Below are 22,906 nucleotides of genomic sequence, written 5' to 3'. Positions count from 1 at the left end.
CTCAAGCATGACACTTGTCTTGTTTTTATTATTAACTTGACTGTTTGTCCTTTTGAAAAGAGAAATGGAGTATTACAGCAGAAAACTAGATTTTTAGTGACTTGCTAGTATTTGCAGATGATAAACCCCTGACCCTTTATGGTTGACTTTATTAACATTTGGAACAAAATCAATGGTATCTATATCAGAAAGTTGGCCTATAAATGATTATTGCAAACCCGATGGCTTATTAGAAATTCAGAAACTTATGGCACTTAATTAATGACAATCACAACCTGGAAACATAAAAGTTGTTCTTATTAATGGCTGATCTAACTGATTTATAAAGCATAAATATATGTGTTGAAACATTTTTTAAAATCTTGAATATCATTAATAAAATGTATTGGCATATAACATTTTCCCAATCTTTAATTTTGAGGTTTAGAGTTTTTGAAAATGTATCCTTTAAATTTACTTACAGTGAAATGTTGGACCTAAAATTAAACCATTACACAATAATGCTAATAGTTGTTTTATTTCCATTGTTTACACAACTTATCCTCCAATAACATTAATGTAATATATCTTAATTTCTGTAGCTTCAGTTCAAGTAAACAGCAAGATAGCATTAATAGTATGTAATATGTAGTGTGACTGGAGAAGGGCCACAAAAATCAAAGTAGTATAAACTGAGTGTCAGGAAATCCCAACTACACACCTGCTCATAATTAACTTTCATTTTGAATCTTCAGCTTAATTAAGGAATGAGCCTTTTAACAACAAACTTCTTGTCATTGTAGGAAAGGCACAGGTGTTACTAATAACATTAACGATGGCTCCGTACTATGCAAGTGTCCCAGTGAGCTACGACAATGTAACAGTGAGTCAGCACACAAAACACCAGGACCCTGAAACTGAAGCAGCTAAATCATTAACTTTATTATTCACACCTATGCTTTTCCTACTGACATGACAGGATGTCTTCTGTTAAAAAAGGTCTATTCTGACTCTTAATATTAAACCTTGGCTCTTTATATGGTCCCACTCAGCCTCTGTATAGATTACACAATAAAGTGAATAAGGATTGATTGCTAAAGGGGCTCTTCACGCTCAAGGTTTAACCTACACTCTTGTGACATTATTGAATACTGAATAAAAGCAGCTGCCTGGCTGCTAGATGTTCATTTCTCATGTTTTAATTGACTCTCTGATGTACATTTCATGATGAATTGCTGGTAAACTGAAACCAAAGTTAAGCGTAATAAGTTATTATTTTCCTGAAATATATTTGTGCGATACAGTCTCTCATAGAATCAGTTGAGCTTGGGGTGGTCAACATGGATAAAAGTTATCACTATCTGTAACTTTCTTACTAATGCAGCAGTTTGAATGGCAGCAAGGTACTTCATCACAATGCAAAAACCATATAAAATCCATGATTATGACCATAAGTATGTCCTGTTCATTGATTTGCAACATTGTTCTCAAAGTTCTGTTACTACATTGGTATAAATGGTATTTTCTTAATTTTATATTGTCTCAGTGTATATTGTCATATTACCCGTCATTTTTCAATAGGTCAGCCTGTTGCACCACACCCCCAAACCAAGAAAACAAACTACCATAGTTCAACTAGATTTTTATTTGACTTTTTATTCGCTTGATCATTTTCTCCAACCCAAAGACAAGAATACACAGCATAAATTGAAAATATCCCATTTAATAGTTTACAACTTCTCATCTTTAATCATCATTTTATACTTTCAGTCTGACATTCACACTCACCTTGAAGCCAAGGAACCGAGATTCAGTTCAATATGACAATCTTGACTGGAAAAAGTGAACCTCATGCCTCCACCCTCCCCCCAAAAAAATCAGATACCACATTGTTTTACAGTCAGGACAGGCCTGGGGGGTTACAAATAAAGTTTGTTTTAAAATACAATGGGTGCATTTTTTTTTTCAATTCCACAGGGAAAGTGAACATGGTGGTAATCCAGATGCTCTTTCTTCCAAGCCCTTTCCACACTGAATTCACCTTAACAAAATTAAAAAAAAAAAAAAAAAAAAAAAAATCAAATATCCAATTAATCCAAATGACTGATGTGCACTTTCATCACCCTCTCAAAAACAGTAACAGTATTGTGAGCACTATTCGAACAAACTCCTATTGTATATGTTAGTACTGACCCATGAAGGTGGTGTGACAGATTTATAATTTGAATTTTTCTTGCATTTCAAAAAAAGTCTCAGGTCAAGAGTAGAAATGACATTATTTACACTGGCTTTCACATGCAGCTCAGAAGCTGAAAGTTGAAATTGCAGCCAAAAATCATGTCCTATCTAAATAAAAGACATGTTGCACACCATCACTCTCCCAAGCATTAATATTTTCTCTCTCTGTCTCTCTCTCACACACACACACACGCACGCACACAAACACACAAACATACTATCACTTCAAACGCTGATCACACTGCTGTTTCTTTTCTTCCTTTTTAAGTTACAGTGTCCAAAGCACTTATGTTGGGTTCATTTCCATTTTGTACATTTAAAACTGCATGAATTACGGTATCATTGAGAGAACTGATCAAATGTGATTAACAAGGGTACATACTGGTTGAATAAGACAATACAAACAACATCAACAAAAACATTCAGGAATAGATGTATGAAACTTCCTTTCCCATCCCGTCAGCCTTCCGTTTTGCACAGCTCCCCCTTGTGGTTATTAGCTTGTGGAACAGACTTGTCCCAGGTTTGTGTTTGGATTGGTAAAGCAGCACCTCTATGCATGCAAAAATCAAATAAGCTATCCATTGCCTTCCTCCCTCATATCCTGCCGTGATTGACTGTCATGTGAGGTTTGATTTTTAAAGAGTGAGGGCTCAGATCAGTTTGACATGATGGGTTACAGCCCCACCTTTCACATGGGAGCTCCAAAGAGAAGAGCACCTGAACCAAACAAGAAAGCTGGAAGGTGTGCCATGCATGGGCAAATAACATCAGCGATAAGGGGATAAAAGCAAAGAAATGAAGGCAAAAGAGCGCCCTGTATTGTTCACACCTAATGAAGGACACAGCTGCTCCAATAAAAAAAATGTATTAGCTCTTATCCTGATACAACTCTATTCCAATTGTTACCAACTGGCCATAGTGGAGGGAAAAATCCCAGTGAGGTTAACAAACTTCCTCGGTGCGGCATTAGTTGTGGCCTTGTTTGGTTAAGATATGATTGTTCTAAAGGAACGTGATACATGGCAGACAAAAATCAGGCAAACATGAGAGCAAACACACCAATATCAAGGGGCATCATTTCACAAATCGATTTGTAGGTTGAACAGCATTTAATAGTCAATAATCTAGAGTGTAGGACTAAACTACAAATAAGGCCAGAGGGAAATGTTACATCTTGGTAAGAAATCTGCTCTACTTTGGGGGGTAGGGGGGCATGGCTACATGAGGCGATTGAGGGGCAGGTAAGCAGGTGAAGCAAGGTGCCACTTCTGCCGCTGTGCAGCGCTGTGCTTAGGTTTCTCAGTAGTACAGTACATCATTCAGACAACATCTGTTTTAGGACAGATTCAACCCTTATTTCAACATCTAAAAGGAACCCCAACGAGTAGCCTGCTGACTCACCAACTATCTTTGTAAAAGAAGTAAAAGATGACACATCCAATCATGACTGAAGTATGAAGAATAGTAAATCAAATGCAGCTCAATTGCATCCTTTTAAGATTGTTTTTTTTTGTACATATATGCATACAATTATACTTCCTAGCTAATCTTTTAATTCTTCATGTGGGTTTTTATTTAATTTGATCAGCTTTTGTTTGTTTTACAACTATATACAATGTACAGGCAGCAGATCATATATCTTTTACAATGAATAAGTGGTGATACAGGGAAGTCTTTAAAGACTGATGTTGACTAGATCTATTTAGACAATATACATTGTGAATAATTGGAATTTTTAGAAAATGGTATCTAAAAAAAGGATGAAAGATAGTACAAGAGACAAAATTGTAAAAGCCCTCAATATGTACAGAAAAAAAGCCAATATAGCATTTGTCAACAACAGAAAAAAGTTAAACTGAAATAATTTTCTCCATATACACATATCATAGCTCAAAAATATTTCCAAAGCTAATAGTCACTCTGATTTGGTCACAGAAGTTAGATAGTGAAGCATAGTGAAAAGAAGTATACAGCCTGATTGAACATCTGAGGATCTCAACACAGCATTGCAGGGCTGCTAAGCTTAGTAAGTAATGAGATGTACAAACTATCATTAGTTTCTTTCATGCAGATGCTCCCCTTGATTGCAATTTGTGACTAAACCAAGCTGTCGATCTACTGCCACTGAAAGTTAACAGAAAGAGAGAATATTGTGAGGTATTAAGGTTACTGTCCCCAACAGCATGGTCAGACTTCTGATTTAGAGAAGATGAGAGCCAAGAAATCATACTAACAGTCACCACAGAGCAGCCCGTCGCAGTACCTCACCGAGTGATCCAAACTCACACTTCAATGTTTGTTGACGGGGGGGGGATCTTAATGATATTTTGAACATTATTAAGTCGAACATTTATACTTTTTAAAAACACTTTAAACCTTGATGCCAGCTTATGAAAAGGTTACATCTATTAGCTGCCATAAATTTTGAGATTTGCTTTGATTTAGGACTTGTTATTAGAAACAAGCATTTCAGGGTATTTTAGGAATAAAGGAAAGTCTTTAACACAACATAGGGAATGAGACCATCAGGATCATGTAGCTATAATTTGTGTTTTTTGTCAAAAATAAGAACAAAAGGATTTCGCTGTGGACATCCAGGGAAGACGGTACAAGTGGGTGACTGATTATTAACTCGTTACGGTATACAGAAGTGAAAATTTAAAACTTATCAAATCAAGTGATAAACCATTTCAAATCCATCAGGACCGTTTCCCTCAGATTTAAAAAACACGATCAGCACACAAGCAGACTTACAAACGAAGCTCATACAGAACTCAATAGTTCAGGGGATTTTATCTAGCTAAGTCAGAAAGGCACATCACTTTGATATCAGGCATAAATAATTAAGTCAATTTACTGCAGAAATAAAACATACTTTCACAAAAATAGTGCCAATAAGATGGCCGTCTCCATCAAAGAAGACAGCCATGAAAAAGAAGACTTGAGGGGACAAAAAAAAAAAAAAAAAAGCATTCAGTGCATGTAACTACATTCATAACAAGCTTCATTTACATGTATGTGCATGGTGACTAAGTTCAACCAGGTTAAACAAATCTCAAATGTATCTAAATTGCAAGCTAGACTGTGAGGACACAGATGCAGGAAAGATTTAAACGCAATCAACTTGTCTTCAAATAAATTTCAGGCCTGGATTATATCCATCCTAATGAATCTATGAACATCCTCAAACTATGCAAAGCAATTTACTGTTGAATTTATTATACAGATCTAAAACTAAAGCTACAGATTAGATGGTTTTAGGAGAGCTGTGAGGGGAAAATCTGAGGACATTCTCTGTAACTAGCCACGTGCGATCAAACTGGGCATTGTGGATCTGTTTATGCTCGAAATCTTCTTTTACTTCCTATAGAAACATAGGACACGAAGGCCTACTACCAGAGCCAGAAATCCCCTCCGAACTTGAGTCAAGGTGTGATTGTGATCCTTACAATGCTCAAACATGCTTTAAGCAAATTAATGTAATTCAAAATAAATACAACTCTGACAAGTTATATCAATCATGATGTGGAGCGTCAAAAAAAGGAACCGTTGGAGAATTTATGACTGCATGAAATAGACCTTTCAAAGCTTTTTCTGCTGCCATCATAGGATTGAACGCCCAGGCCTTCATATAAAAAATGTAATGCCAAGCCAATCATAAATATCAATGGAGCAAAGTGTGTTAATTGAATAAAACTATAGTTTACTGCAGTGCTCATAGTGGGCAACACTTTTTTTTTCTCTACAGTGACTTGAGAGGTGGAGTGTACCACAGTGAATGGTGTGCATATGTGCTTTTGTGGGCGGTGATGGTGCTGGGCGGAGGGTATGTGTGGAAAAATAGTACTAAGAAAAGAGATCATGAAACAAATTAAGAAAGAAAAGACAAAGTTCATTGATTGATATGTTTTTCCCAATTATTCTGGTGATGTCAATAGTCAATAGGGTCTTCTCAACATCTGTATTATTCTCCTGTGTTAGATGTTCTGCTGTTTCCCATGCAACTCGAGGGCAGCGGTCTGCAGTGACGTCACAGGGGGATCCGTTGGAAGAAAGGAGGGAGGCGAAAGAAAAATCGTTTTCATAGTTCCATTGGTGGGGCTTTTTAAGAGCAACAGCAGCAGCTCATCACTGCCAGGACTGAGGGGGGAAGTTATTGACCTCAGCCAGGTCTTGCACAGGCGAGCCTTTGTGGGTGTACGTCAGCTTGATCCTCATTCGTAGCTGTTGCTGAAATTTTGTGAGGATTATCATGTTTATAAAAGAGTAAGTAATTGAAGTCTGCACGGGGCAGACTATGTGCAAAAAAAAAAAGTGATCAAACATAATTTGTAGAGGACAAACTCACCTTCTGTGGGTTGAGGACTCTGATTACCTGTGTGACAGTTCCCTGGTTGAGTGCTGGGACAACATTACTGCTAGGGGAGAGGAGCTGCAGCTGGAATGTCTAACAAACACATAAAAGACACTAGATTAGGTGAAAAATTTGGGGTCATTACAGAAGTATAAAATAGGGATGTTGTCATTGACCGGGTGCTAACCAAAACTGATGAATGTTAAAATGACTCAATTGCACAAATGTAGATAAATAAATGTCACTCAAACACTGCTCTTGTTCCTTGATCAAGCAGGACTGCCGAATCTCCACAACCCTCCAGTCTGTGGCTTCTATTCTTGTCTAGTCAAACACAGACTCAAGATGGCGCCAGTGACAAAGGTGGAACTTGCAACACAGTGAGGCAGGCAGCATCTTTGGGCTGTCCAGTGAGATTTTAAGTTTTTTAAACTCTTTCATATATTTTTTTTGTCTTATTTAAGCCAATTTGTTTAAATTAGACTGTAAACTAGTACTATGTGGCTTATAGATTGGCAGTGTTTTCAAGCTACAGATTCAAAATTTACATCCCACATACATTATTAAATGTACAGTATAGTTGTGCAAGTGTGCATTGCTAGCTGTTAACATTATCAGATAATGATAAGAGGAAAAGAATGTTTTAAGATGAGCAAAATTTAACCCATTAACCCGAGTGTTCCAGTGACTCCTAGTGCTAGATAATGCCTGCTTACCTTTGGTACTGCAGCCTGAAAAACGAAGTCTGTCATATCTGCCTCTGTTGAGTTGGAAGCATGGATGGTGATGACCGCAACGTTTGGATTGGGATTAGCTCTCTCAAATGTGAAGTCTATTTTCAGACCATTCTTGTTGTATGCCGTCATAGGAGGAATACCTATGTGGAGATTTTAGAGCAGACCATCACAAGATTTAGACATGAGATAACCAACATCACATGGAATGCGTCATGGTAATAACCACGCACTTTAATACGTAAGGATGATACCACAAACTACATTTGGGAGTGGATGGTCAAGAGGAACAACAGGCTCTCACCTGCAGATGCAATGTCATTAAACAAGGGCTGTGAGGAGAGGCCATCCAGGAGGAAAGAGGGTTGGGAAGCGGGCACAGAGGGAGCGGGAGCAGGGGCCGGACCGCCTGGGAGGGGGAAAGTAACACACCAGGGTTTAAACTGCTATCAACTTAGCATATCTCGTCATTGTCAGCATTCACCAAAACCATTTTCCACACCTTGTATTATTCTATGGGCTTAAAATACTAGTAAATACTTTCACCTCATTAAAAGTTGTCACTACACTGTTGATATTGGAGATTCAACAGGATGAACAAAGTGGAGCAACTTTATAGGATTCTATGGTCATGTTAAATTATCTCTGCAATTGATATAAATACAGTTTCTGGTACAGTGGGCAGGAAGTCACCACCAATGTCTAGCAAATTAAAGTAATTTTATGGTAACCCAAGTTCACTTTTTAATACAAAAACAGGAAGTGTGAGCACTATTTTAATGCTGAACAGGAGCAGACACAGGTTTGACAACACATTCACTCTGGTGGCAAACAGGTTTATATCAGGTCTTTGTTTGCTCTAAAAGGGGTCATGAGCTTCATACAGAATATCCTACCGCTTAGTGAGAGGTCACCCAGTAGATCCAGCAGCTCTCCTCCTGCTGAGGCCGGCTTGGTGGGCATTGTGGTCTGGATTACTGGCACCACATCATTACCACCCAGCAGGTCTAATAAACAATTAGCCTGGAGGACAACACAGATATGATAAAATGTGTGCAATATCTATATGTAGACCATATTAAAAAAGCAATAAAACTACATTTAGAAAAAATTCTGCCACTTTATTTTACAATCATTACAAAAAAATCTATATTGTCCAAGACAACTTAATCACGTCAACTTTTTTTTTCAATTTTTGCATAAGAACATTAGATCTTATAGTGGGAGAGGGTACTCTGTTAACTGGTTATCTAGTTATTGAATTCAATGATTGTATGTCATTTAATTTCTTCTTAGTTAAGTAATTAAAACTGCCCTCACCTGGTTGGCTGGCTGGGTGACAGGGGGTGGATGTTTTGGTTCCACAACAGAGGGCTCTGTCTCTCCATTGGTCTGCACAATCTCTGTGGGACCATTAGTGGCGGTTTTCTCCATAATGGGCATTCGCTCTAGGAGAGCTGGCCTAAGGTGGGGGAACAAAAAAGGGATAAGGATGGACACACAAGATCTGCCAAACTCAACCCCTGGAGGATTTTCCTTCTCTGCTAACTGGTACAATGTAGTTGTGATGGATGTGACAGCAATTTCTGGAAGATAATAATGCTGTCTCACCTCATGTGGTCGTATTTCTTGAAAAGCGCATTGTACTCCACGGCTCTCTGCTGCAGCTCCACATCGATGCTACTGCCATATATCGAAACCACCTTCTTGATTCGGCTAAAACAAAAATGTCACAGGTTAGCAAAGAGGATAAGAATTTATGTTTAATGATCTTAATTACCTTAGCATGCACATGTTAAGCTTAAAACCATAGGATAGATGTAAAAGGCCATTACTCACTTAACGCTGCTGAAGCGAGTAGACAGCTTCATGATGGCAGTCAGAGAGTAACCCCGAGTTACAGGGGTGGATAGATTGGACACCAGGAGCCCTTCCAGCACATCCAGAACTTCATCCTCAGTCACCTTGATTCAAAAAGAATAAATGAAAAGCACATAAACCTCTGATGACCAGGTGTTTGATTCAAGTTTGAGGTTTGTGCCTCGCATGGTTTTCAGTTTTGTGTGTGTGTGTGTGTGTGTGTGTGTGTGTGTGTGTGTGTGTGTGTGTGATGTTTGGGATTCTTCCGGGTGTACCTGGATGGGCTCCTCCTCTTCACACTGTCCAGAAACAAGCAGGTCCCCATACTCTCCTATGCACCATGACGCCACCTGAACCAGAGGTTGCTACAGAACACAGAGAAACACAAGTCCACCTCTTATACACAAACAAGTACATTCAATAGTGAAATCTATGTCTGCACACTTCAAAGATGTAATCATCACCGGAACTGCTCTGACCTGTGAGATGTCATCCAGCAGGGCTTTGTAAAGTCTCTGTACTGTGTAGGCATGCATCTCCACACTGTTAGTGATGAGCTGGATGAGGTTGGGAACAGAATCGTCTCGCACGTAACTCCCTGCCTGTAAGGATGAGCAGAGATGTCAATGGTTTTGAGTAGGTTAACAGGAAATCTGATTTGATGAAATTATCATTTATAGCACACAGAGAGGTCCTATTATTATTACTGTACCTCTAAGAATCAAAACCAACCAATAACCATGTAATATACGTACTGTTGTCAGGACTCTCATGATGGTGTCTATATGCCATCTTTTCGAAGGGGCATACCTGTAACAGAGGATATAATGATTGTTGCTGGTTTAGAACTGAAGGAGGAAGAGGAACATGTAAAGTTGTCTAAACTCATTACATCCAGAAGACAAATGCTGTCAGAAAATAAATGGTGTCAGCATAGTCTTTCAGACGATGGATCACTCATTTTCTCATCATACAGCATTTCCTTCAATGTTAGCCGTCCTGTCCACTGTGGGACCACAAACTTTCAGTATGATGCATTTCAGTATGTTGTAGACTGTATTCTGTGAAACAACATGTTGATTTTCTTCCTTCTTCGGACATTACTGACATTCAGTCTGCACGTATCTGAACTAAGTTATGCTTAAATTATTACACTACTTCCAACAAGTTCTATCAACCTTCATTATTCTGTTTGAAGCACTAACAAAAGGAAAATGAAAAGGAGAAAATTGCTTTTGCACTCTTGCACATAACAAGGTCACACAGGATGCGTTATCAAATCTGTACCAAAAAGCTGAGTCCAGCTGTAATATGTAGGGAAGTCTGTGTGTCAGTGTCATACTTCTCTGCAGCTAGGAAGACTCCTGATGCGCAGTCTGCTTTGAATTCCGGGTCACAGGAGTCCAGGAAGTAGAGCAGCTCTTTCATCATGCCTCGAATGTTGTTGCCGTTCACCAGGGCGAAGCTCAGCTCCATTGCACGTCTACACAGCAATCAAAAGCAGATTAACAACAGAAAGCACCAGGATATATAAAAAGAAACTTAAAATTGAAATTGAAAGTAATCTATGCAAAAGCGCTATAAATCCCTGTCTCACCTCTTGATGGACACATCCAGGTCTTTTAAACAGTCCACAATGGTGCTCCGATGCCTCTGCACTGCATTGTGGTCTGTCTGTACTGTCTTTAGTAGAGATGTCAATGCCACATATCTGGAATGGTGAGTTTAATAAAAAACATATAATCATCAGGAATTAATGTGTACATTTTTTATCTGCCCAGGTCTTGAGTACTGTAAATGGATGAATTACCTTATATTTTTGTCATTGTTAAGGAGGAAGCGACCTAGTATGTTGATGGCCAAGACCTGTGACAGAAAATGCATTTAGGCAGGAAAAACAACAACAACAATGCTGTTACAATGTTTTCCTTTAAATAAATTAGCTCACCCTCAGTCCACTTTCAGACTTGATGTCCATTATAGTCAGTACAGTCTCGTACAGGATTGCATTGCCTACATTTTTACTTGTCTCTGTGTTCGTTGCAACCTGTAAGTACATATACCATGCATCTGTCAGAATAATACTCAATCCAAGAGCCTCTGGGTGAAAGTAGTGTTAATGTTTCATTCCAACCTGTGCAAGAATGTCATTCATCGCTTCACTGGAGTCATCATCGCTCTTTCCTAAAATTCGCAGTAGTCTCAATATCCGCACCTACGAAAAAGAAAGAGGCAGTCCTGTCAGTCTACATGACAAGCAGGATGTACTTAATTGATTCCCGCAGATGAATTCTGGTTTCTGCCATCATTAATTTTCCACAGCAACAACATTGTCTGCTGTAGCTGTAGGGGTGCCATTCCATGCTTCAATCGTTTGCAGTTTGTTCAATTAAAGTCCCTGTTCAATTAAAATTTGTCTACACCTACAGTACCAGTCAAATGTTTGGACACACTTTCTCATTCCCTCGACTGGTCCTGTATATTCAACACTTGTACATGTCACCTTTTCTGTCAAACTGAAACACAGCTGATGTTGTGCCTACATCATAACTTCTGGTCACAGTTGTTTGTAGCATGGTACAGCATAAGCATCAGGCAAACTGAAAATCCACAATTATAGTAGAGGGCACTTGAAATAAGTGAGGGGGAGATTTACCTGCAGGAACGGGTCGCTTATGCCTGACACATCATGCTCAGGAGAGTATCCAGACATGATTAGGTTCTTCAGGATTCTCACCAACTGTGGAACCAGCTACAAAAAGACCAACAATAAAAGAGAAAAGAAGAGGTGTCACAATATTTTGTGTTGATCTGACAAACCTTCTACTTTTTCCTCATCAACATATTTCATTCACTTTCAAATTTCATAATTTCTCATTTACATTGGCAGCCAGGCAAACTCATAACAAGAGCAAAGGGATTAATAATTTGTTATTGAGGTAGAGTAATATGGTTTTTTGCGGTTGATTGTACAAAAATATTAGGTTAGAGGATTTCGCTTTGAAAGAATTAAAGAATGAGCATACACACTTTGGTGACCATGGCTTAATAATCAGATATATTCAAGACTAGAGTTTGATTCAATTCTAAAAGAAAATTAATTTATACAACAATTTATTTCCTAACCTGACTTAGTTTCAGTCTCCCAATCTCGCTCTCTTCTAAAACAGTTAAAACGTAACCTTTCAAGAACTATTGAACGTTTTGGGAAACAGTTTGCCGTCTTTCCAGAGTTAAATGGAAAATTGGTATAATTTTAATTTCTTTGCAATCAGTACAGAGATAGGTCTGGGATGTTTAGGCTACCTTAGCACAAAGACTGGCAGCAGAGGAAACTGATAGCACAGTTCTTGGCGACTCTCGGGATGTATTGGTGACTAGCATGCTGACTTACAAGATTCGGCATGTAAATAAAACAGCTTTGGAGTTGTTAGGTGTATTTTTTCCCTTTTGTTTCTGTTTCTTCCTGCTTACAGTCTTTCTGGCAAGACAAAACACATTCCAGACCAATCACTGAACAGAGTGCACAGTAGTCATAAAATTGATATAAATCTTGTCCTCTAACTGTGGGTATGATGACAATCAACCCAAAATGACAGAGTGTTCTCTGAAAAAACAAAAAGAAATCTAAACCTTTGACCTTCTCTTAGTCTTAACACGACATCCTAGCACTATATTGCTGAACTCGAGGGTCTTTTAACTTTTGTTAAAGACAGAAAACCACCGCAGACAGTTACTAACATGACAAATAATCCTCTAACAGTGACACATATACAGTGGAAATCATCTGTTCCTGGTGACAAAACCTGTAGCAATCATGTGAAATCACCCGACCGTATTTAAATAAACAGTGATCAAATGAGTTAGGTAAATAATGACACTTAAAAACAATCGTGAGAAATGTGTCTGACAAATGGACCAAAACAATTTTTTTTGCAATATTCAAAACACTGACATAGTAATGATCACCATACAAGTTAAAGAAAGATATTAAATAAAGAAATTAAAATTATATATTTAAAAAACAAAACAAAACACATGACATTACTTGACACAAATTTGGTTACATCTGAGGTGACTGTGAAGTGATTACTATTTACAGCATGCACCAGCTATGAGATCAGAATGTACTCTTACCTTCTCATTCTAACACAATGCAGGAATTGTAACAAAGACAAATGACAGAAAAAATATGAGGTAGATGTTAGGGAGGGGAAACTGGAAATCATTCACTTTCAGAGAGCTCAAAATAATGTTTTAGATCATGAGTATGACGGGTGGTGCTTTTGGCACACTTTTGTAACACCTAGAGAAGGAGAGGTACAGCAGCAGTTGAAATACAAGAGAAAAAGACAGCGGTAGGAGATAAAAAGACTGAGACATTCTTTGAATGTAAAATAAACCTGTAGCGCAATCCAAATCCAAGCCTCAAAAAGTTTCAAGTGTTTTTCTAGCTTAGCTGTACCAGAAGGAAATGTGTACGCAAAGGGAGAATGAAATGTGACATGAGCTTAAGACAAATGCAAAGTCATTTCTTCAAAAGGTCCTTGAGGTAAGAGTATGTTTGTACCTTTCTGAAGTGGGCCAACATGTCAGGACTTCTTTCACACATCTCAGTGAGGAGGACAACTGATGTATGCAGAACACCTGGGGGAATAGACAAGGTTAAGGTCATTCGTTTTGAAGTAATATGTTGACAGGAGTATGTCTACTTTGCTACGGGGGATTCAGACCTAAAACAGTAACGTGTTAAAAAACAAACACACACACAAAGGACTATTGTTGATGAGTGCCAGTGCTTTAAGGCACCGGTGGTTTAGTGGAATACAATTCAGGAGAACTAGTTTGAATAATAGATCCATGAGTATGAAGGCATATCATGGCCAAAACCCTGTACAGCAGTTTATAAGCACGAGACAGGATTTTGCAACTCTGAAAAGTTATCAAAGTGACAATTATTGTATCATCTGTATCAACAATAGCGAGGTAAACAGTAGTAGCTGTAACCCTTCACATTATAAAGTAATCTGTCAGGAATGCAAGCTTGCATCCATTTGATTGGTCACGACAGTGTGTTTGATGTTGTGTTACATTTTGGCAAAAGATGAAACTCAAGATTTTTGCACCTTCAAGTTTGCATATTTGTGCATCTTATCTCCATTTACAGTATACATTATTCAGTGGCAAACGATAATAATCAAATTCTCTTGTCTGTGGCCATATTACATTGCCATACAATGTCACGATCAGGTTATTTTAGCAATTTTCCTAAAATTGCCTGTGACATATCTTTTAGGGGGGGGTAGACACACAAGCCACAGAGTTTATGACAGACTCATTAATTCCACTCTCCTCTGCAAAGGACACCACTCAAAAGGACATGAGCTGCCCAGCTGTTCACAGCAAAGCACAGTGAGTGGCAGGAAATAGGACAAAGTCTGCATTTGTGTAGGACAAGCATACTTCCCTACAAGCCAGCAACTGCATCCTGACAAACCGTTTACACTTACCGTGGTTCTTCTCGCTCAGCAGGTTTTTTGTGGCTGGAAGGAACATTTCCATAAGTTCTGGGACCTTCCTGATGACATGAACTGCACACAATGCCGCCTGTCAAATATTTAGATATAATACACACAGTTAAAAACGGTCCGATCTTAAACACAGTCTTTCACTTCAGGATGTTAAGTGTAACTCTTCAGCACACATGCCTGTATTTCATTCAACCACAAATATTTGATTCTTCAAATATTCACATAAATGTCAATCATTTGCTCCTTTGTCTTGAAGTTAATTATAACAACAGTTGGCTTACTTTTTTCCTCAAGTAGGAGTTGGATGTTTTGAGCAGCTTCTCTACCTCCCCAGCCAGGTCACGACACATTTCTGAGGAACCCATGCAGCCCAAAGTGCACAATGCCAGCCCCTGGACGTATTGTGTGCTGTGATTCAAGTCACTGGGGTGGGACAAATGAGATGAATTAGCCATGGAAACACACAAGTATACAAACACGACAGAACTTTGAATACTACAATACATACTGATACTAAAAGGGATTGAGAAAGGCTTGAGGAGACATTTAGTAAGAAGCAGGCATGAAAAAGCAAAAAAAAAGAGAACAGAATTATATTAAATATGTACAGTGAGGCTCTTTCCCTCGACTTACTTTTTAATGCAATTTGTCATTAGTAGGTGGACGTCCTGCCTCTCATCCAACAGCAGCATAGCTCCCAAATAACCTATTCGTTTGTCAGTGAATTTCTGGGACGCAATCAACTTCAGGCACTCCAGCTGGAAAACAAGTCATCATGTCAAAAAGCTGTTCAAAATTTGTACTTATAATGTTACTGGAAATCTAAAAAGCCTCCATTCATTTTGCCCTCCCAGTCATCCTCCAACCACCACCGCCCAACTTACCTGCCCAAAGTGTGCTGGGTAGCCTAACATGTGCATATAAAGTAGCTTAGCCACATTTCTGCAACGGTATGTATTGTCTTCCTCTCTGAAGGACGAGCGGATAGCAGCGCACTCTTTCTGGATCATCTCACGCTCCTCTGCCTGGGTCCGTGCTGTCCGGATAGTCCGGATCAGCTCCCGCAGTCTAATCGGAGCTGGCATTCTCTGGAAAACAAAGAAAAGCAAACAGGTTAGCACTAGACCACACTAAAGCAGATAAGGTACACTTCTAATCAATTCACAGTTGAGGAAAAACAAAACTCTTCACACTGCAGCATCTTATATAACATAACCTACACCTATGTCAGCTTGGATTGGAATTACTAATGTGTTTTGGAGTTCTGAAGTCACCGCAGAGCATGTAAACACACCCTCTGATCTTCAGCCTTAACCCAGTTTCTCCCATTAACCTGGTTTCTTGTGTGCATGTAAACACACTCACTGAAATTATCCAGAAAGACAGACTGCACTCAGGGTAGGTGGAAAGTGTGGGGGTAAACAGACCGACTCCTAAAACACTTTTAGCCAATGATATGATGAATATTTGACTGAAAGAGGCTGCTGCAAACAGATGACTATTACATTTAGAGCTGCATTTCTTTAAGAGTATTAAAAGTGCAGAGGGAAAGGAGAGTGGCAGGTGAAATTCCATTCCCTTGTGGAGAGCACACAAGCTTTAAACCACAGGAAGAGGTTTAAATATTTATAAGAAGTGCATGCTTAGTTGTGAGCATAAATTTTTTTATGTTTATACTGTATGTACCAACACCCAAAATAATACCATTAACCAAAAAACCCCAAACAGATCCAGCTGTCACTACGCTTGCTTCTTCAAAACAGGTAAGACAGGTAAGGTGATTCACAGATTTTAAAATAAACTCCTCAATGAACTCTTCTATAAAATGAAACATATCAGTTAAGAAGCCAAACTAGTTTTGACAAACCATAATTGAGATCTCATGAAGACTAGGAGGCGATTAGCGATAGAAGATTTTATAGGGAACAATAAAGAACGTCACAAATTTAAGTTATATGACGAAAATGTAATATGAATGTAGATTCTGGCATGCAGGTTCTCAGGCGTTTCACTTAAATAAGGACCACACATTTCTACACAATCCATCATCACACTTTCAATTCTAAAAACAAACTGCCTTAAAAAATCTTTTAATGTGATAAATTAGTAGATGACATTGTTCTGATACACAACACATCTCATGAATAATGTAATTCTTAATGTGAGACTGTATTGATGAGTGCTTTATAAAAGCATGTCTATAAAGGCAGTTGCTAGCTGGTTTCAGAAAGATGGTTAGAAGTCACGGTCTGCCCGTGAGGCCCTTTCACAAATGGAACCAGTAAAATTGCTTGGTATTATTATCCACGTAAGGTAGAGGATTAGGGTTATCACACAACACGGTAGATTATACGTTTTTTTTTCCTGGACAATAATTACACCACAGAAGACGTGCTGTGGATTCTGACACAAGCTGCGTTAGTAATGGATTTTTAAATGTATTTAGTAGATTATTTATCCCACCTGGCTATATTTGTGTCGTAAACGGGAGATTAGAGGGTTTATTAGGTTGTTGCTTTTTTCCACTATGGTTTTCAATGACACTAACAGGTGACACTTTGTTGCATCACTTTGTTGCTCTGTTAAGCTGTCATACCTACAAAATGTGTAGTAAGCATTTGACTTATCCAGTAATGTTACTACTACTGTTCACTAGAACTCTGCATTAACACTTATGGAAATCTTACAAGGTCCTGAGCTGGCTTATTGCCAGAGTGCCTCACATGGAAAACCAACTCCAGCTCCTGTTCCTACATGACACCGGCTCTGAACATTGCCTGAGCGTTCATAGATGAAGGTGACTAATGCAGAATGAGCCTTAAATTAACCTAAAATCAACTTTGAATCTGTCTTGGACATAACTGGTTGGCTAAGACTCTTCTTTTTAGACCTGTGGGCGTAATACTTTCATCTAAATGGCTAAAGAGGAAAACTCCCTACCTTTTCTTATCACTGACTATTGCTGACGAGATCAAATGAAATTCTTTGAAACTATGCCAGTCTGCTGAGAGAAATAAGGATCTAGACACAGAGGGAATGAGGACATCCTTTGTTGCATAAGGTGGTGATTTGTAGAGAATCTAAGAATTCACTGTATGCACACTGGAATGGGGAGGGAGTCAGGCAAGGCGTCACTTTAATAAAGCCAAAGATCTACTGTCCGTCTTAATACCATTTATATTACCTGAGCTGAATGGACCCAGTGTTGAACTAGGCAAGAGGCTCCCTGCCTCTTGCTGTGCTTATAATCAAATGTGTACACATTAAAGAAGGTAAATCCAGCCTCTGCTGAGAGCTGAATTATGGTTCCTCATTCTTGCAGAAAAGCGGCACGTTCTTAGACGATCAGAGAAAATTTGTTTTTTTACTATCCATTACTGTTATTACTGTTACTTGGGGTGTAACAGTATGTGTATTCCCAAAGTGTACGTGTAGTCCCAAACCATCACGGTACCGATGTTAAAGTTCAATTCATGCAGTTGTACGGAGAATATACTCCATGACCCAAACAATTACTGTCAAAATAGTTTAATAATCCACTTAATCCGACATGTAGATCAATAATTCTAGAGTGCGAGTTTCACCTGGAACATTTTGGCAGCGCACCACTAGCATGCTCATTGGTGTATGTTAGCCAGCTTAGCCAAGGTAGCTTGGTTACCCTGGTTACACTAATGTTGCCGCCGTCAGTATGACGAACAAGAGACCCATAACGTTGACCGAGTGCAACACTTATTAAAATATGCTCCGTCATCTATGTAGTGAAACGTCTCCCTCCCCTCTCTATGACAGTCGGCTTTTCACTCTGCCTTTGAGTGAAGCCGTTCAGGACAACTATAAACACATATGATTTCTTACGACGTGCTGTCAGACAGCACATCGCCAGTTCTGAGAGAGAAAAATGTTGTTAATAAGTATTAAAGTAAAAATAGTAGTTTGGTCCCTCTGACTGATTTTTCTTTATTAACCAGGAGGTCCCTTGAGATTGAAATCTCTTTTCCAAGGGAGACCTGGCCAAGATAGCACACCAGTTACAGTTTAAGTAGAAATAAAACACAACAGATAGGGAATATCAACATCAAACACACAAGGAAGAGACTGAGTCCAGCTCAAGTAAGGCAGTTGCAATTCTCAGTTACACGAACTTTTAACATGGCTTTAAAAATGCTCCATATATTATATATATTATTACATATGACATCATTAGATAATAAATACTAAAGCATCAGTGTGTGAGCAGCATTTTTCTGTTGTAGCTGATGGAGGTGGAGCTAATTTCAGCTACTTTATATACAGTTAGACCATAAATCAGCATAAAACAGTTGTCAGCAGGTGTCCTGACTCCCTGCAGGACACAAAAAGGTTGTTTTCTTTTTCCACTGCGGCAAAACTAAACTGTTTCAGTAATAGTTTTGGCCATCACTCATTGTTGTTAAACATAAATACCAAAATGTTATTTTCCACCTTTCTTTTTTTTTTCCTGCTATACCGAAATCATACCAAACTGTGACCCCAAAACTGAGGTACATACCAAACTGTGAATTTTGTGTACTGTTACCATTATTTTCACTGCTAAACCTAGTTAAGCAGCAACAACCAACGTTCACTCACCAAGGTCATGTTTACTATAAATGAAAAAAGGGAAAGTTTTGCTCTATAGCCAAAGTTAAAAGAGTTTTCCACTGCAATAGCATTGCACTCCTATAACATCGTGGGTCTCATGATACACAGTTTGCAGAGCTCATCGCAGGTACACCATACATGACAAAAACTAGTTTTGTAGACATTGCATTTTTACGCAGGTATCTCAGAGTGATTACCCCCCAGTACCTTCAAAGTTCTCCAAACCCTTAAAAACTTGACTGACACTACAGGTCATTTGGGAAAAAAAAAAAAAAGTAATCTGACACAGCTAAGCTAGCATCATCAACATGAATCAGGAATTATGCAAAATAAATTTCTTTCCCCCAAAGACATTTTGATACAAAATTATGAGGTAGACAGATGCTTTGAATACAGAACACACCTTTCCAATATGGGAGTGATTTACACGTACTGTTAAATGTTCATAACAAGCTTTTCCTCTCATGAGATTTGTAGAGCCAGCCTAGATTAGCTTTCAGAGCCTGACAACCAGCAACAGGCAAAAAGCTTGCCACACCTCCCTTTTACCACAGGGAGCAGTCAACCTGTCGAGTCTGATACATCATACTGGAAGTATAAAGAGATAAAACACAGTTTTAAATGGTTTTACATTAGATTATTGAAAGTAGAAATGTAATATTCACTGCTACCTTCTTTGTTGGGGAAAAGCTGCACAGTTAAATTAGACAAAAGGATCATCATACAGCTCCAAGAAGACAAATATACAGAGTCACCACTGGGGAGAAGCATTTTCCCTACTCAATTTGCCAGGATGTTGTAACCTGCACTTTGTCTCTTTATTTTCTCTCTAAGCGCAGCTATGCGCTCAGATGTTAAAAATGAAATACTAACAAAGCACAACTCTTTTCCCTCTTATATCGCCAACTCTAAGTCATCAGCTCTACATAGCTACAAATAAGTGACAGTATCACTGTAAAACACTACAAGGAAGAGAAAATATGCAATAGTACAAATAAAAAACAAAATTGATTTTGTGTCAGATAGTACATGTTTTACATTTATGCCATGCTTGGCTGCTTCCTGAATGCAAAGTCAAACATTGAGTCCTGAATCTTAGTAGACAACATGAATTTGACAGTCAAAATATTATAACCAGTGTTTCATATGTATGTATACACAATTTTAATGGAGTTGCCCCCACTTTTATGGTTTGTCAGTTCTTTGAATTCACCATTTCTTCTATTCACACATCTGTGTTGGACCACAGATCGAAAAGTCTGTCAGACTGTTACATTCATGTGCAAATGTCAGTTAGCTGGTGAATACAACACTGTTTGCAGCCATTCCACCTCCTACAAAGGCCTGTTACCATAAGTAAATACTCAATCTGTGGGAAACTGTAAATATGTATGAAATTACTTGACTTGCATGTTCACAGTGTAGTGGTCAACAGAGAGCCATTACGGGGCTCAAGTCTAACTAACTGGCAATCATCTTAATAGCCGAGCCGGGTCAACAGATCTCACACCAACAATTAAGGATGCCTTCATGGAGGTCCAATGACAAACTGGTTGTGTTCAAACAAGGGTTAATGCCTCGGCTCAAGCATTCTTCATCTTTTCTTTCCTCCTAAGCTACAGTTGTTGCTTCCAGTTGCCTCAGTTAACCTAGACACATAGTTAAGTATTCGGCTTTGTTCGGTTGCAAACCAGCTAGTAGGCAAAGCTAGTAAAGCAACCAACACTAACGTTAAAACACTAACTAATGCTAGTTCCTACAGTACTTTCTCTGCCCCTGGCTTTGTGACGTAGATGTTACTGTGAGGTGGTGACGAATAATTAAAAAATCTAGGAGCAACTGTGCATGACAGATGTATTACCAAGACAGTGGCAATGCTCACTACATACTATTAAGCAAATTGTCTATATTGAGTGCAAAAATATAGAATAAGGCACAGAACTAAACCATAAATATTCCATATCATTGAGACACTGTGCTACTCTTTCGATACCTCAGTTTATTCGAGAACAGCGTTACTGTTTCTGCTGTGCTTGAGACAAACCCTGGAGGTTTCGGTTTACGATATAGGAGACTGAGTTGTAGACACAGTGACAGTGCCTGGTGTGAGTGTGTTGCTATACTGTGCGATTAATAATGACTCACCCTTCTGTAAAATAAAGTTCTACTTGATGCTCAAGTAAGTATGCAGTCACAAAGTTAGTCACCACACTCACTGCCAACAGAGCTAAAGGTTGAGTGGTTTCATTAAGGTCACTGCTGTCTTATTTGAAGCATAACATCATGCAGCCTTTATGTTATGAAACTGCATGAATTCATAAGGGAAACTTGACAGTGGTTCAGACCCAAATTGGGTTTATGAAATGACAGTTATTTAATATTCCACATATACCTGCAGCTACTTAAAAAAGAGTCTAACAAAGATGTACGGGACTCACCCATACTGTACGTCACGCTTATTTGCCACTTCCTACTTACAGCTGACTTCTTTAACGTTAACCCACAAATTGTTATTTGACAACAACGACTTTTCCTCACATGGCGCATTATTAAAAAGGGGTGTACCTAATATTAATTCGTTTCAATAAACACGTTGTCAACACCACACAATTAACTTCAGCAACTGGAACAAAAAAAGTCCACGTCCTTAACACACTGAGCTAGCTATCGTTAGCTTCCCAGGTTATCCAAATGCTACCTTAATTTGCGAATGAAATGTACACAAACTGTCACATGTGAGGAAAGTCTGATATCATTACTTAACTTGGAGCCAAACATCAAATTTCCAATATTACTTACTAACGCGAATTACACCTATCAAAAGTCAGCTAACAACGAGCTAACACTACTACACTAGTATTTTCAGAGAAAGGGCAACATATTAAGCTGCCAACACAGCAGCAGCTGGCTGACATTATATTTCATTAAATGAAGGGTTTACATCAACAACATTAGGAGGGATATTGTCGAACTGAAACGAGAGGCCATTACAGGCTTGGGCAAGACACCTGAACCTGATCGCCGATTGATCAGGACATGATGCAGTTTAGGCCTCCTTGAAGCATTTGGATTATCAAGCTAGCAAGTCCTCTGTGGCTCGTATGTTCCCCTGTTAACGTTACCTAATCCTAATACTATCTCAACTACAAGGTAAACGGTGGTTACGTTAGCTAGACGAAAAAACGAATTTGGCATTAAGGAAGTGTCATGATGATAATGAGTTAAAGGACAATAAATGGCTACTGAGCTTCACATCCCTAGCCCAGCAGGTAGTTAGCCATCTATGAGGCTATGCTACCTTAGCTGCTGACAGGCACAACCCCGGTGCTGAGGGCTGCGACTTCCTACCACAGTGACACTTGTCAACGCAGATACAACACAAACTACTGACGATTACTCAAACGTCACGCCAATTTCATTTATTTCTGCCGACATAGTATTCTTAGGATATACTTACTAGCCGTAATGATGCCAGAAAATGACTGGAATCGTCTCTATTAGCAATGGAGGGAGGAACACACTAGACATGCAAAATGGTGGCTACTCCAGCCTCAGCACTACCGCAGGCGGAGGGTTACACAGAC

At 38.8% G+C, this 22,906-nt stretch overlaps 1 protein-coding gene across 2 annotated transcripts; it reads right to left on the bottom strand.

Annotated features, from left to right (window-relative positions):
- Positions 1-1,609: 1,609 nt before the first annotated feature.
- On the bottom strand, positions 1,610-22,878 carry ap1g1 (adaptor related protein complex 1 subunit gamma 1). Of its 2 annotated transcripts, XM_044349031.1 has the most exons (24): positions 22,780-22,878; positions 15,584-15,787; positions 15,333-15,457; positions 14,981-15,122; positions 14,679-14,775; positions 13,739-13,815; positions 13,306-13,314; positions 11,825-11,920; positions 11,303-11,383; positions 11,117-11,215; positions 10,979-11,034; positions 10,766-10,879; positions 10,511-10,651; positions 9,924-9,978; positions 9,648-9,770; positions 9,444-9,533; positions 9,148-9,272; positions 8,920-9,024; positions 8,629-8,770; positions 8,205-8,331; positions 7,613-7,717; positions 7,291-7,451; positions 6,569-6,667; positions 1,610-6,450 (listed from the first exon to the last, which is right to left on the bottom strand). In XM_044349031.1, the coding sequence occupies exons 2-24, from the start codon at positions 15,782-15,784 to the stop codon at positions 6,349-6,351; spliced, it is 2,472 nt and encodes an 823-aa protein (XP_044204966.1). In that variant the 5' UTR covers positions 15,785-15,787; positions 22,780-22,878; the 3' UTR covers positions 1,610-6,348. The 2 variants fall into 2 exon arrangements, with proteins under 2 accessions (XP_044204966.1, XP_044204974.1); XM_044349039.1 differs by lacking the exon at positions 13,306-13,314.
- Between the last annotated feature and the right edge of the window lie 28 nt (positions 22,879-22,906).

The sequence above is a fragment of the Thunnus albacares genome, chromosome 1 (genome assembly GCF_914725855.1).
Source record: "Thunnus albacares chromosome 1, fThuAlb1.1, whole genome shotgun sequence".
Taxonomy (NCBI): Eukaryota; Metazoa; Chordata; class Actinopteri; order Scombriformes; family Scombridae; genus Thunnus; species Thunnus albacares.
This window is presented reverse-complemented; position numbering and strand designations above follow the sequence as displayed.

What these genes read in the sequence shown, in the direction of transcription:
- ap1g1 (XM_044349031.1), bottom strand. Translation starts at nt 15,784, where the DNA reads ATGCCAGCTCCGATTAGACTGCGGGAGCTGATCCGGACTATCCGGACA. An exon ending in ATGACAAATTGCATTAAAAA is followed by an intron (nt 15,123 to 15,332) that starts GTAAGTCGAGGG and finishes GTCCCACCCCAG; the next exon opens with TGACTTGAATCACAGCACAC. An exon ending in AAGAAATACGACCACATGAG is followed by an intron (nt 8,771 to 8,919) that starts GTGAGACAGCAT and finishes CCCCCACCTTAG; the next exon opens with GCCAGCTCTCCTAGAGCGAA.